Here is a 15,791-nt window from a genome sequence, read left to right as displayed (position 1 = left end):
TAAGATTTGATAACAAACTATATCTTTGTATAAATTCAGAAAAATTGTTTTTAAGAATTAAGAATCTTGAGACAAAGTTTTACTAAGAGTTTTTCAAAGAGTTTTGAGATTGCTTAAGAGTTTTGAGATTGATCAAGGTGCTGGAATAGGATTCTACTTGTATTGATTTCATATATTCATTTATAACAAGTGTAATCTTTGTAATCTGCTGAACAATTCGTTTGTGTGTTTTGCTGAGATTGGTTGTGTGTTCTTGAGGTGTTCAAGATCAGCAATCTTAGTGTTGGCCAAGGAGAGTGTGTTTCTTGAGGTTTTCAAGGTCATTCTCTTGGTTGTTGTGTAAGTGATCAAGGTGTGGTTGCTTAGTGGATTTCCTCAGGGTTTCTGAGAAGACTGGATGTAGCTCTGGTTTGGAGTGAACCAGTATAAACAACTGTGTACAATCTCTCTATCTCTAACTCTTTAATTTAAGTTTGTTTGTTGTTTGCTGGTATAAACAACCGATTGTTTCGAATAAACAACCGATTGTTTTTTCTGGTACTACAACTTTTGCTTGCTGTTTTGGCTAACTGAATTGCTGAATCAATTGGTTTCTGAAATAAATTCATTCTAGCTTTGAAAAGTTTGCGAAAACCCCTTTAAACAATTCACCCCCCTCTAGTTTAAAGCCATCTTTTCTAACACAAACTTCTTTAGGAGTCTTCATATCCAATGTAGTTGAAGAACATATGTTTATTGGATAAGCAACAATAGCAGTAGCTTTAGCCTAAAAAGTTTTTGGAACTCCAACGCTCAATGTCATGCACCTCACTCATTTCTGGATGGTCCTATTGGATCTTTCTACTAGGTCATTTTTTCTGAGGAGTCCAAGCAATAGTTTGGTGCCTAGTTATGTCATGCTCTATGTAGAAGGTGTTAAATAGTTCAAAACAAAACTCAAGACCATTATTAGTTTTAAAAAATTTCACCATCTTATCAATTTGGTTCTCCACCAAATGCTTATAGCTTTTGAAGTTCTTAAATGCTTCATCTTTGGTCTTCTCAAGGTAGATCCATAACTTCCTCCAATAATCATCATCAATCAACAAGAGTATATAGTCCTAGAGTGTGAAGGAGTAGGAAATGGTCCCCACATACCATCATGAGCATAATCAAGGGTCCCCTTCATCCTCTGCTAACCCATGTTAAAATATATTTTATATGCTTTCTTCTAGATGCATTGTTCACAGAATGTCAGTTGGTCAATTTTGTCACTCCCAAACAGGCCCTCTTTTTCCAATTCCACTAAGACTTTCTTGCTTACATTACCTAGTTGTCTGTGTCATAACTCTGTCTTGGAGCAGACGATTTTATTACTAGTAGACCTAACCCAAACACCTTCCAAGGCGTACCTTTCTTCCTTTACCATGAACCCTTTCAACTCCCTCAATATTTCCCTTTTACCTTTTAAACACATACCCCTTCTTTTCAAGTTCACCAAGTGATATTAGATTTTGCTTCAAGCAAGGTACATACCCGACTTCTTCAAGCATCCTCTCAATTCCATCATGTAGATGAATACCAATTATTTTACAAGACTTGTTATCTTCAAGGAGAATAGACCCTTCTTCAAGTTATGTATACTGTTGGAACCACAAACGATTAGGTGTCATGTGAAACAAACAATCAAATTCCATGATCCATTCACAATCATTAACACTAAATGATACCATGAGGACCTATAATGATACGTAATTGTCTTCCATCAAAGCTACTTCATTAAGGGCCATCTACCAGACCTAGACGATCTATCAGGGTTACTAGCCTTTTTCTGCCTTTGAGGACAATACATCCTCGTGTGACCTTCCTTTTTCAATGATAACATTTGTAGACGTTCACTACTCTTCAACCACGAGGCTTAGACTTCAACCTTCACCTAACTCCTCTTTTGTTGTCCCTAGTAGACGACCTCCCTTTTGCTACAATGCCTTGCCAACATTGGACGCCTTAATGTCAAACTTCTCATTCAACTCTTTTAAGTTCAAGGCAACCTGAACCTCCTCAATAGTGAGTCTCTCTTTCATATAACAAGGTCTCTTTAAAATGATCATGTTTCTTAGATAGGGAACACAACGACAACACTAAATCTTCACATCAATATTTTCAAGATCAAGAATCAATTTATTAAATTTATTCATTATTCATTGATTGCCTTCTCATAACTCATTTTATATGTGTACAACACCTGCTTCAGGTACAAACAGTTCACTAAGACATAGTCATATACAAGTTTTCAAGTTTCATCCTAACCCTGTTGCGGTCTTCTGCTTTGATACTTGCCTTAACACCTTGTCACCAAAACTTAGAACAATCACGTTATGTGCCTTCTCCATCAACTCAGTCTTGTCCTTCTCAGTCATGATTCTATCAAGCTTGAACTCTCCTTCCAAAGCTTCAAGGATGCCTATTGAACCAGAAGAACACACATCTTTAACTGCAATAACCTAAAATTGATTCAAGGTAGTGTATTTCTCAACCTCATACTTTATTGAAGTCATGATGATTGAGTTTCCTTCGTTCCATGTTCACTGCACCATTTTTTAGGAAATAGGTCTCTAAATCGTTTACCACACAAACAATCCAGACTATAATAGAGAAACCCCTAAGAACAAATAGAAGGTAAACAAGAAGAGTAAACAAAGAAATCACATAGAGAATTAATGTGGTTTAGTTGAAGTGTTAACTAACTCCAACCTACATCCACGAACAGAAACTCAATAAGTATAAAATTGAGATTACAACACGAAGTCTATCTCAAAGTGAACTTTCAACTCAAAGTTAATACAACTGTTCATATAATGTTTTGTTTATATAATTTAAATTGTATATCTAACTTCAATAAGACACTTCAAAGTGGTTGGAGAAGTCAAAACGTCAACCAACATCAGGAAGTTATAATGATTGGAAAAAACAATCTGATGTCTTTTGGTACTTTGAAGATAAACACCTCAAGAAAATGACAAATGTTGATCAAGACAGACAATCTTGTACTATTAGGTGGTCTACTTTTCCGAATAGTCTAAGAACCTTTAATATAGATTTTACTTAACACTACAAGAAAAACGCGAATTACATACAGATTAAATTCCGTATGTAAACAGGTATTACATACGGATTTTAGCACCATAAAATAAAATTAGCAGTGAATGGGATTCGAAGCTAGGTTCCTTCAGCAATCTTTCAGCAACCAAGTAAAATTTAACCACTACACTAAGCAAATTCTTTAGTTTTATTATGATTTTTATTATACTTATTATTATTAATAATACTAACAATATTAATAATATTAACAATACTAACAATATTAATAATACTATCAATACTAACAATATTAATAATACTAACAATACTAACAATATTAATAATACTAACAATACTAACAATATTAATAATACTAACAATACTAACAATATTAATAATACTAATAATATTAATAATACTAACAATATTAATAATACTAAAAATATTAATAATACTAATAATACTAATAATAATAATAATAATACTAACAATATTAATGATACTAACAATATTAACATATGAATCACATTTAATTTATCTATAATCTACTTGAATCTAAACATAATTTATTATATTATCTATTAGTATGAATCAAATTTAATATATGTCATACTCATAGTCATCATATTACCTATTACATTAAAATCAACTATCATATTAATTATTATTTTACGATCATATTGACTTAATTAAGTTCATTATAGGTAGTTGGTTTTACTTGTGTGTTATATATAGTAAAGAATATTGTCAACAAACAATATTATCTTTTAACATAAAATGATGACTTTTACATTAACTATTAATTAAATCTCTAATACAGATGACTAGTTAGCATATCATTATAGTTTAAACTATATTAATTATTCCACAAATCTATGTAAAAAGTTGTTACTAAATAACCCTTTCTACTAATATATAAATCATAATGACAAAGTGATTAAATAATTTATAATTTAAAATATTTTAAAAATTATACATTATATCAATTTTAATCTATGTAAGTAAATATTTGAAAATAAGATTTTTTTTATCGACAAAGAATAAAAAAAATTAAACAAAACATTTTAAGGATATTTCAATCCTTATACAAGAATCTCAAATCAGAAAAGAAGTGTAAGATACAAACATCTATATAGCCATCTAACAAAAACTTCACAACTACCATAATAACCTATATTTGAAAATAAGATATCAAATAATTTTATATTAATATATATATATATATATAATATGAAAGTAAATTTAAATTTAACCATGAGTTTTAAAAAATTAATGATTAAATAAAGAAATATATTAATCAATATATATGTATTTATAGTATTAAAGTTATATTAATATTATATAATTTCTTCCTTTTTCTCTCTATCTATCTATATCCGGATAAAAGTAATATTACTCAAGTCAAATAAAACTACTATACACACACAATAAATATCTAAATGTATATTTATATCAAAATTAATATTAATAATATGAATATAATATTGATAATATGAATATAATATTAATAATATGAATATTAATACTAATAATATTAATAATAATATTAATAATAATATGAATATTAATACTAATAATAATAATATTAATAATAATATTAATAAATATTAATAATAATATGAATATTAATACTAATACTAATAATATTAATAATAATATTAATAATAATGTTAATAATAATATTAATAATAATATTAATAAATATTAATAATATGAATATAATGTTAATAATAATATTAATTATAACATTAATAAATATTAATAATATGAATATAATGTTAATAATAATATTAATTATAACATTAATAAATATTAATAATATGAATAATATTAATAATAATATTAATAATAATAATAATATAAATATAATTTATTTTATTATTATTATTAATAATAATTATATTAATATGTATAAATTATATTAATATGTATAAATTATATTAATATGTATAAATTATATTAATATGTATAAATTATATTAATATGTATAAGTATAATAAAAATGATAATATGACCAAAGAACTTGTCTGGTCTAGTGGTCAATGCTTCCCTGAGTCACTGGAAAGACTTGGGTTTGAATCCTGGCTGTTGCAGATTGACTTGTAACATTATTTGGGGTTGGATATCCAACATCTGTAATATGTGTCAAATACTTATAAAAATGTCACCGCATTTTTTGTTTACACCGGTTCTCATTTAACCAACCTAATGAGATTGTAAAAAACATTATTTACACTAGTGATATTACTTATAATCCCATATTTGAGGAAGTTACTAAACACATTTACAAAATCTAGTTCAAGGGAATGTCCTTCACTTAGTCGAGTGCAAATCAAATTGCAAACATTATAATGTTTGTCACATGCCTTACAATCCTTCCAACTTGAGACAGAGGTTTTAGAATCCATTAATTGTATGCTTAACATAGTTAGTTCTTTCTTTGGGTTTCTTTGCTTGTATAAATACTTGTATTCTTTTTCGTACTTTAACTTGACTCTTTGTAGCACTCTCGTTTACAATAATGAAATATAACAGGTATACCAATAATCTCTTCTTTTACCCGTTTCATATTTAACATTTTGTAAAATTAAATATAGTAGATAATAAATACATTAAAACATTAAAATAATAATAAAAACTTTAAATTATAAAGCCATTGACTGTCAGTTTTTTATGAGATAATACTAGTAATCCAGCCAAGAATTCCTAAGACATAAAAAATAGTTCTTATTAGGTAAAGTCAGAATTGTAGTTATTTTAAAAATGAAAGGTAAATTAAAAAAAAAAAAGGTATCTAGGGTTCTTCAAAACTGATAAGAAATAATAAAAATGAACTTTTCCAATTGCTACAATAATGTTTTAGAGAAGCGTGTCTTCCGACCTTACACTTTGAACATGTTATTGTCCTAAAAAAATTTAAGACCAATAATAAATTGATCCCACGGAAAACTGAAACTAACAGTTACTAATCCAATCAAACGCTAAATGATATCGTTGATTCTAAGAGCAGTTAAGTAAAACTTCAACGGTTTAAGAATTTGAACTCGTTACTTAACCTTCGAAAACCAAGCATCCAGATGAAGCGAAGAATGGTTCGAAGATATTCAGATGGCACGAAAATTGGCAGAGCCCAAGAGGGAATAAAAAAAGACGACATTCCCATTTGAAGAAACCATCCACACATTAGCCACCGTTGTCGACACAAAATCAAATCAAGCAAATAAGCAGTGACATGTTTAAGCAGCAGACCTCAGAGTCGTATGCAAAAGCTCTTGCAGCTCCAGGGCTTATTTTAGATGCAGATGAGAAATCCGGCAGCCTATGATAATTTTTTTTAAGATAAGATTGTAAAGTGGAGTGTTCATTGGAGTCATGAGAATGATGTCTCTACTTTGTCATGCAGGATGACCACTAAGTTATGTGCATCATCAAGCAGTTTCCAAACATCAAGATGACCTGACATACTATTGCATTCCCTAATGATCTCATCCATGCTGCTGTACTTCTCGATGATCAATTTCCTCTTCTGCAACACCGAAGCTGCAATTGCATAAAGCAATAAATCTTCTGTTGGTGGAGCACGCTGCCTAATTCTGCTCCACGAAGATTTCCCAATACCTGCCCTGATTGCCGCTTGATCCGCCCACATCACTTCCCATAGGCAAAGGGTCTGTTCAAATGTCAATTCCCTTCGAAACATTACCACCACCATTCTATAGACAAAAAAACAATCCTCAGCCTGAAGCTTTTCCAAATGCCTAAAAAGGTGGGAATCCTTAAACTTGATTATTTTTGCGACTAAATCCAGTTGCCTGCGAATACCCACTTCATCAAGCCTAAAATTTTGCCGTGCCTTCTTCATGAATCCAACAAAACACCAGAAAGCCTCATGATCCTCTGATATAACACTAACTATAGGAGATAGCAGGTCACTCATACCTTGGCAGTAGCCAATGTCAGAGTCATATAGTGCATATGCTTCAAGAATAGCAACTAGTCTAGCAGCATGGAAGATTCTGCCAGCCTCTAGGTGACCATAATCCTTCAAGCCAACAGCCTCAGCAGTTCGACGTGCCCTGCTGTCTGATAATGAGGGATGAGATGGGTAACATGACATCCATTCAGCATTGGCCCGTACTGCATCAAGTCGGATAATTCGTTGCCAGGTGGAAAAATCTTCATTGGTTGGTGCCTTTGATGGGATTTTTGCTTTGGTGGGAGAAGATACTTCCTGGGAAGCTTCGTTTGGATTGTTATGTTCCTGAACATCATCAGAAGGAACTGCCTGAATTACTTCAGGACCTTCAGAGGAGTCCGAATCAGAGAAATCGGTATCCAGTGTAGAGGCATCAGCGTTGTTTGCATTAGGAACATCTTCCCCTTCCAACAGGGCACGGGACAGATTGTTGGAATGTTCAACATCAGGGCTCCTATCCTCACTAGAAAGAGATTCCCTAGCACTGGCTGCATCGTCAGAACTGGAAGAACCAGAATCTGGAGACAGACTTTTACCATCTCCCTCAAAGCTGATTTCACCAACTTCATTTAACTTATTTCTCTCATTAATTTGCTTGATGAGTTTCCGACATTGCCTGCGGAGTTTCTCATACTGCTTTCTGTGTATAAAGATTTTGGAATAAAATTAAAATGATGTTAACACCCCCCTCAGGAAAGAAAAAATCCAAACAATATACATTTGATGTCTAACAATACATGATGGATAGAGCACAAACAATAAAATGAATCGAACATTTGGAAATAGAACTTGCATTCCCACCTATTTTGAGTTCTTATAACATCTCTTTCGTCTTTGCTGCTGCCCAAGTCATACCTGCTTGTTTAAAGTATAATCAGTAGTTGTACAAATTTTATCTGAATAAATTTCAAATATATACATGGTGAAAAAGAAAAGATCAAATTCTAATATTCTTAAAGAAAGAAATAACAAGGCAATCATTATCCTTCCAAATGCACACATGGAGAAAAACAACAGGCAGAGCTATTAATTTAAAGATAATTCAATTCATCAAGTATGTAAGGAAATAAGTATTAAAGATCTATTATCATCTAGAAATGAATGGCTTACACTCCAAGCAAGAATGGCCAAACCTCAGCCCTAATACTGGGATCAACACCCTGCATCAGAAATTAATAATTTAATTAATTCTAAAAATATTGTATACGAAACATAATTTTATGCAATAAAAAGAATAGGTAAACTCACTCCACTGCGAACTCTTTTCAGGAACTTATTTCCACCATCACAGAATTTACCATCTTCTGTAAACAAGCATTTCCATTGCTGAGATGACAGAGCATGTTTTCTTTTCCTTTGTGACCATGGTGATTTAAGCCGGCCCCTAAAACACAGGGAAATTAATTACTACTTGCAGGTTAGAAAATAGAGAATAAGGAGATAACTAATCACGGAAGTAACGAGGGTTTCAGAAAAATGCACATACGACTGTATCCCAAAAACAATGCACAGAAAGATATTCTTCCATAAGTAAACAACAGTACACTAGCATGAAACGACAACTTTTACAACTAGTTGTGGTTTTTTTCCCTACTGTAGAAGTTGAAAAAGCATGTCCAAATTTTAGCATGTCACAAACTACAATACACGGAACACATTCGTGTCATAACTCACAAGTTCCAAAAGTTGTGTTAGCTTCTGTTGATTTTTGAGTAAAGAATGAAACCACATAAATGCATATAGTGTTAGATGTATCCAACTTGCACACTATCATAATTCCTGTTTCCATTTGCATATGAAAAATAAATAAATTAACTACACAAGTTTCCCGTCAGTTACGTTCTTTCAGCACTACTAAGTACTAACCTCAGCCTATATATTCACTAGTAACTCAATTTACTGTTACCTTAGCCTTTTTTATTCTAAATTTTTAGTTTACTGTATTTTAGGGAGGAACTTACGTTGATGCGAAGATACAGAAGAAAAAATGAATGCATAAATTGTTGTAAAATGTAAGTTATCACATGAATCCACGAATGCAATCATAGCTTGATCTGGTTGGATTGATTTGAAATGGATCAGGGAGGGATAAAGGAAAGGAGCTTAAATTTCGAATAACATGTTCTACTGTATGAAAAGGTGACGGAAAAAATAGGGAATGCGGAGAAACAGAGATCTGGCAGGAAATAACAAACACAGAGCAATTGAAGAATCTGAGTCGAAACACACGGTTCAGAGCTGTAAGAGAAAGAAATCAAATTGGAGAGAGAGCAAAGGGAGAGAAGAACTCACCGATTGAAGGAAGAACGAGAAGAAGCCGGTGAGGAAGAGGTAACAATGAATAGAACCGAACGCAAAGGGGTCCAAGACGACGACGTTGAAGAAGAAGATGAAGAAGAAGAAGAATTAGAATTAGAAATAGAATTAGAAGAAGGTGAAGAAGGAGGAGACGAATTCGAAGATGGATTGTGGCTTCGTCCACGAGGATTCATCTATAATCTATAATAATTACAATGATAACAATAATTGCTATCTATTTAATATATATAATTATATGTCTATACACACATAGAAGCCTTCCCTTCGGCTAAGTGGAACGAAATCGGAGTTAGGGTTTTGGAAGCTCTAATTTGATTTTTTTTTTTAAATTTCCTGTTTTACCTACTGGCGCCGTAGAATATCGCGGCGACGATGACGACGCCGGCGAGAGCGGTGAAAAGCACCGCCGGAGTAGAGGGCGAGGCTACAGCGGCCATTAACCAGAACTTGCAGTTGGCACCGCCACCAACGGAGAAAAAGGTGGTGTCGCTGTTGCTGTGTTGTTGATGGTGTTGCTGTTGAAGTGGTTGAATGGGAACATGGGGAAGAAAGAGAGAGGGTCGCGTGGGAAATTACGGCAATGCCCTTTCTACAAGACCCTTTCTCTCTTCCACTTCTTGGCTCTCGTGGCGCGGTTTCTATTGGTTTATAAACCCAATCGCAAGCAAAGCCAGGTTCTGTTTTGCTTTTGTTTTTCACTTTTTCTTCGTCTCTTCGTGAAAAGACACGGGCAAAGGTAAAACCAACTGAGATGGAAGACTATGGGAGAATGAATGTAATCCGAGAAGCATGCATGTATAATCATTGCCCAAAACTGAAAACGCTGCGTTTCAGAGGACTAAAATGGTATTTTCACTACACAAATTTACGTCCTGGTAGCACAAATTATTTCGTTAATAAAATATTCAAGTTAATCATTGGATATCGTTTTCGGCCGCTTCAACTTTTTCTATAATTAATGTATAATTTTAATTGTTAAATTACATAAACTTTTATCAATTTATAATTTAAAACCTTTTATGAATCTCAACAGAACTACATGTAATAATATACGTAATATGGGACGATTATATCAAAATGTTAATAATATATGTAGTATTTTATATAAAAACTAAAAAAAGAAAAAAAAACAAAAGTAAATCTCATCTCATAAAATATCATACATACATCTTTCTCTTATTTAACGGATAAAAATGTTCTCCGTCAGAATTAACAAATTGTGAAAAAGTATTAATATTTCTACTCAATCCACGCCAGCACTGTAAGAACAAGCTTTAGGTAAGCGGAGAGAACTTTTAGCACAATATTTTCATATGTTTGGCATATTAAATATTTAACTCAAACTTTTTCATGTATACTTATCAAATAGATCTAAATCATATATTGTACAATCAAAATTCAATTTAATATAAATAAATTTGTTAACAAAATATTTACTTCTTAGACAACTTCAAATAGATCCACTGCATCACTAAAGTCATAATGAGAGAACTTTTTCTACAACTCTCGATCCAAAAACTTTAAAACACTTGTTATGTTATTGTGACAGCGGTTCTAATTGTAATCTAAAACAATATATATATATATATATAGGAGAATTGGTTGACACATTTTATTTTCTAAATTTATCCTTTAAAATATTAAAATATAATAAATTTACAGATTATTTATTTTAAACTAAAACTGAATTTTAAAAAATTTAGAGAAAATTGAATTTGAAAAACAACAAATGTACCATTTTTTTACAATTTCATCCTTTAAATAATTTTTTTTAACTCAAATAATTCTTCTCAATAAAAAAGATACACAATAGAAAAAAATACATACAAGAAAACAAAGAAATATTTCTTTTTATAATTATTTTTAATAAAAAATAATTTATTTATTTAATAAAATAAATAATCTATAACAATATATAAAAGAATTTCATTTGTTCAAAACTGAAAATTTAAATTTTAAATTTTTTTGAAAACTTTGAATTTTGAAAAACAACGAACTCATATTTTACCATTTCACCCATTAAATAACTACTTTTTTTAAAAAAAATTCATATAATTCTTCCCAATAAAAACTACCTACACAATAAAAAAATTACATACAATAAAATTTAAAAAAATTATTTACTTTTATAATTAATTTTAATAAAAATCTTTTTGTCATCCAATAACATAATTTTATTTCAATACTTGTTATCTATAACATTATCTATACCTTTATATATAAAGAATTTATAACTGTTTTTTTTTACACAAATTTGTTCATATTTTATCCTTATATAAATATTTTATTTTGGTTATTTATTCATCCTATAATTACTTAAATTTAAAATTAAAAAAAAAAAGTTAATATTAAATTCGAAAGTAAACTACTAAAACTTTGAATGGAAACGTGGTTTGATGAGCAATTACTTAAACTCCCTCAATCGAGTAAAAAGACAAAGGCAGGTACTGAAAGGAAACTTTGAGAGAAGTGTGAGAAAAAAAGACTGAAGCGTTAAAAGGAACAAAAAAAAAAAGAAACATATAAAAAAAATGAATGTAAATCACAAAAATTTAGTTTTTTTTTTCATTCTAGCTAATCTAAAGGTATTTCTTATTGAATCAATGTCATTATCGTTTATTTTTTTCTAATCAATCAATACAGGTTGTATAGATTTTGATTGTTTAATTGTTAATGCTCCTAATTTTTATTTCTTTTACTCTACTTTTCATTTTCGTACAACAAGTGGAGGCGGAAGAGGAAGAAGATAGAGAAGCAAAATATCTCAAACTCTTACTTGAATATATAGCATTCAGGTTTTTGCAAAGGTACAGAGTTATCTTGATGTCATAGTTGATATGGGCGTCAGAGGGGATGAATGTGTTCCGCGTTGTTGGAAAGGGATTATAAAGTAGATATTTTCTAAGAGTTTGTTACTTGAGTTTCTCATCTTATTCTTCTACTTTTTTTTATTTTCATTAATATATTCATCTCTTTTAGTTTTATATTAGTAACAAATCAAAATTATTGATTTACAAGTCTTGAGAATGAAACATGATGTAATTGCTTTAATATAAGAGCGTATCTGTATCTTTTTTTATTTTTTTATTATTATTATATATGTATATTGTCATTAATGGTGTTGAATGAGTTGAATGAGTACATGTATATTTCTCATCTTATTCTTCCACTTTCATTAATGGTGTTGAATGAGTTTTTTTTAGCCGGTATCATTTTTGTGTTCTGGTTATGCTTTGGTACCTTTGAACTGGCTGAAAGGTGTGGAAGGTTGAGTTTTATGATGTAGGGTATGTTATGAAGGAGAAGTGTTTTACTACAAAAATGTCATCAAAACAAGGCTTTGGAATTAAAATCAACAACAACATCTGTGGTGCAATGATGATAGGATTATGCAGAATTGGAGAGGAAGATGAATTTGAATGATAATTTGTTATATGGGTTTTTGTATCTGTTGTTGTATTTTTTTTTCTGTTTTTTGCTTTATCTTGCAGCAAACATGGCAAACCTTTTATGTTTAAGTTTGTTATTGATGTTCTGTTATATTTTTATTATTCTTTTCCCAGCTTGTATAAGGGTTGAGACACCTTAAAGTGTCTCTTTTAATTTAATTTTATTTTTTGCTGAAAAAAAAAATGTATATTGTCATGTGTATTTATATTTATTTAAATAAAATATAGATTTAAGTGCATTCGTATCTTTTAAATATCAAATTATCTATTTAAATATATATATATATATATATATATTAAAGAAAAAATATTAAATTTTTCTTTAGAGGAAAGACCAAATAAAAATAAAGATGATATTCAATATGTCTTTCTGGGTATTTTTCAGAAGAAATATAATTGTTTTTAACGAATATTTTCATTAATTAAATTATAACAATAATCAAATTGTATAAAACATATCATTTATAATTTTTTAATTTTAAAAATTTAAAATTTTTATTTATTATTTTCTTATTTGCATATTCTTATCAAGATTAAAAAAAGTAGATGGCTAAGTATTATGATTTATTTTATTCTCATAAAAATCGAATTACAACATGAAATAATATAAATAAAAGTAACAAAAAAGCATAATGAAAGTGGAAGAAGAAAAAACAAAAAGAAAGAAAGAAATTGCTTGGTGAAGCAATTGTAAAAAAAACTATACTATCGTTCTTAAAATAAGTTATATAGAGAAATATAATAATGAAAAGAAAAAGAAAAATAAAATGAGAAAATCCAATGACAAACCCTAAGAAAATATCTATTTTCTAATTCCTTTCCTCTTCTTTGCAACTATGAACCTGTGCAAAAAAATTGAATGCCCTGTATTCAATTAATTGTTTGGGATATTCCACATCTTTATAAGCAGAGTAAAAGAAATAAAAATGAGGAACATTAACAATTAAACAATCAGAATTTGTACCACCTATTTGATTAATAAGAACAAAATAAACGATAATGGTATTAGTTCAATAAGAATTACAACATGAAATAATATAAATAAAAGTAACAAAAAAGCATAATGAAAGTGGAAGAAGAAAAAACAAAAAGAAAGAAAGAAATTGCTTGGTGAAGCAATTGTAAAAAAAACTATACTATCGTTCTTAAAATAAGTTATATAGAGAAATATAATAATGAAAAGAAAAAGAAAAATAAAATGAGAAAATCCAATGACAAACCCTAAGAAAATATCTATTTTCTAATTCCTTTCCTCTTCTTTGCAACTATGAACCTGTGCAAAAAAATTGAATGCCCTGTATTCAATTAATTGTTTGGGATATTCCACATCTTTATAAGCAGAGTAAAAGAAATAAAAATGAGGAACATTAACAATTAAACAATCAGAATTTGTACCACCTATTTGATTAATAAGAACAAAATAAACGATAATGGTATTAGTTCAATAAGAAATACCTTTAGATTTGTGTATAACCAAAAACACTTAAAATGGGAAATCCTTTTTATATATAAGTATATATTATGTTGATTGTGTTATAAATTTGAATTTGTTTAATATATTTTTAATGTAACTTAATTATTAGAATTGTACTCATAGCTTTGTTTCTATCTTATTTTTTCTTAGTGATATTTGATATATAAAAGATACGAATACACATATAATAATATACATATAATAATAATAAAAGTAAAAAATGCAGATACACAGACACAAGAGGAGCGCATGTGTTTCCGCTAGTATAAATAAAGATGATTCCCTTTTTGGTTGTACACATTTTATTTTCTAATTTTATCTTTTATAACATTAAAATTAAATAAATTTAAAAATTATTTATTTTAAACTGAATATTTTTATTTTAAAAAATTTAGAGAAATTTGAATTTGAAAAACAACAAAGAATCCATTTTTAATTCAAATAATTATTCACAATAAAAAACCAATTACAAAAAAATTACATACAATAAAATTTAAAAATATATTTATTTTTATAATTACTTTTAATAGAAATATTTGTATAATCTAATAATACTTCAATAGTTATTATTATAATAGTAATTTTTTGAAAAAAAGAAAAAAATATTATTTAGATTATTTATCTTTAATAAAAATAATTTATTTAATAAAATAAATAATTGAATAATTTACTTTTATTTCAAAATAGTTAAATAGTTTTTCTTTTTAGAAAAAAACAGTTACATATATATAATAATTTATCTTTTAATATATATAATTTATTCTTTAAAGAAAGAATATATTCAATTGTTATTATAATTTAATAAATAAATTCATTAACAAAAATTTTACTTCTTATAAGTTGTAGGTAAGCTCAAATAGATCCATTGCAGCACTACAACTATAATGAGACAACTGTTTCCATACTCGATCCAAAAAATTTAAAGACATTGTTCTGTTAACTATTAAACCCCATCCGAAATCATATAAACTTGATTGTATAAATGATGATGGTGGTATAGTAGTCAAAGAACAAGTAAGTGTACCCATTTTCATAGATAGTTATGAGGAAAATGTTTTATGTGATATTATTCCTATGGAAATTGGACACATAATACTCGGAAGGCATGCCAATATAATCTAAGACTATACATGATGGACACAACAATAAAATAACTTTCAGTCACTAAGGAAACAAAATGGTTTTACTTCCTTTCACACCTCAAAAAGTGAGAGATATGAAATAAAACTAAATTTCAAAATAGAAAAAGAAAAAGAAAATAAGGAAGAAGAGTCTAGAGTTGAAACTTCTAGGAAAATATGCATCCTCTTGCACTCTTCTTCCGAGGAAGGTAATAAATTAACTTTACAAAATGTTCCAAATCAACACTTTGTAAAGAAGTTGCTTGATTTAGGCAATGGAACTTACAAAGTGAACAAAAACATTTTTAAAGAAGGTCGAAGTTTTTCACATAAAAATTATTGGAAAAATAAAGAGGCATCTTTTGATATTTTCTTTAGAAACCTTTGCATTT

The 15,791-nt window shown here is 29.0% G+C and overlaps 1 protein-coding gene across 1 annotated transcript; it reads right to left on the bottom strand.

Annotated features, from left to right (window-relative positions):
- Positions 1-5,881: 5,881 nt before the first annotated feature.
- LOC137813434 (rab GTPase-activating protein 22) lies at positions 5,882-10,015 on the bottom strand. The gene is given in 6 exon segments (XM_090299778.1): positions 5,882-7,676; positions 7,838-7,891; positions 8,147-8,196; positions 8,285-8,420; positions 9,698-9,851; positions 9,854-10,015. Coding segments are annotated over 6 exon segments (1,683 nt in total). The 5' UTR covers positions 9,897-10,015; the 3' UTR covers positions 5,882-6,430.
- Positions 10,016-15,791: the final 5,776 nt, after the last annotated feature.

Source organism: Phaseolus vulgaris, chromosome 1, assembly GCF_051622355.1.
Source record: "Phaseolus vulgaris cultivar YP4 chromosome 1, ASM5162235v1, whole genome shotgun sequence".
NCBI lineage: Eukaryota > Viridiplantae > Streptophyta > Magnoliopsida > Fabales > Fabaceae > Phaseolus > Phaseolus vulgaris.
The sequence above is the reverse complement of the archived record's forward strand: the minus strand, read 5'-3'. Positions and strand labels throughout refer to the sequence as shown.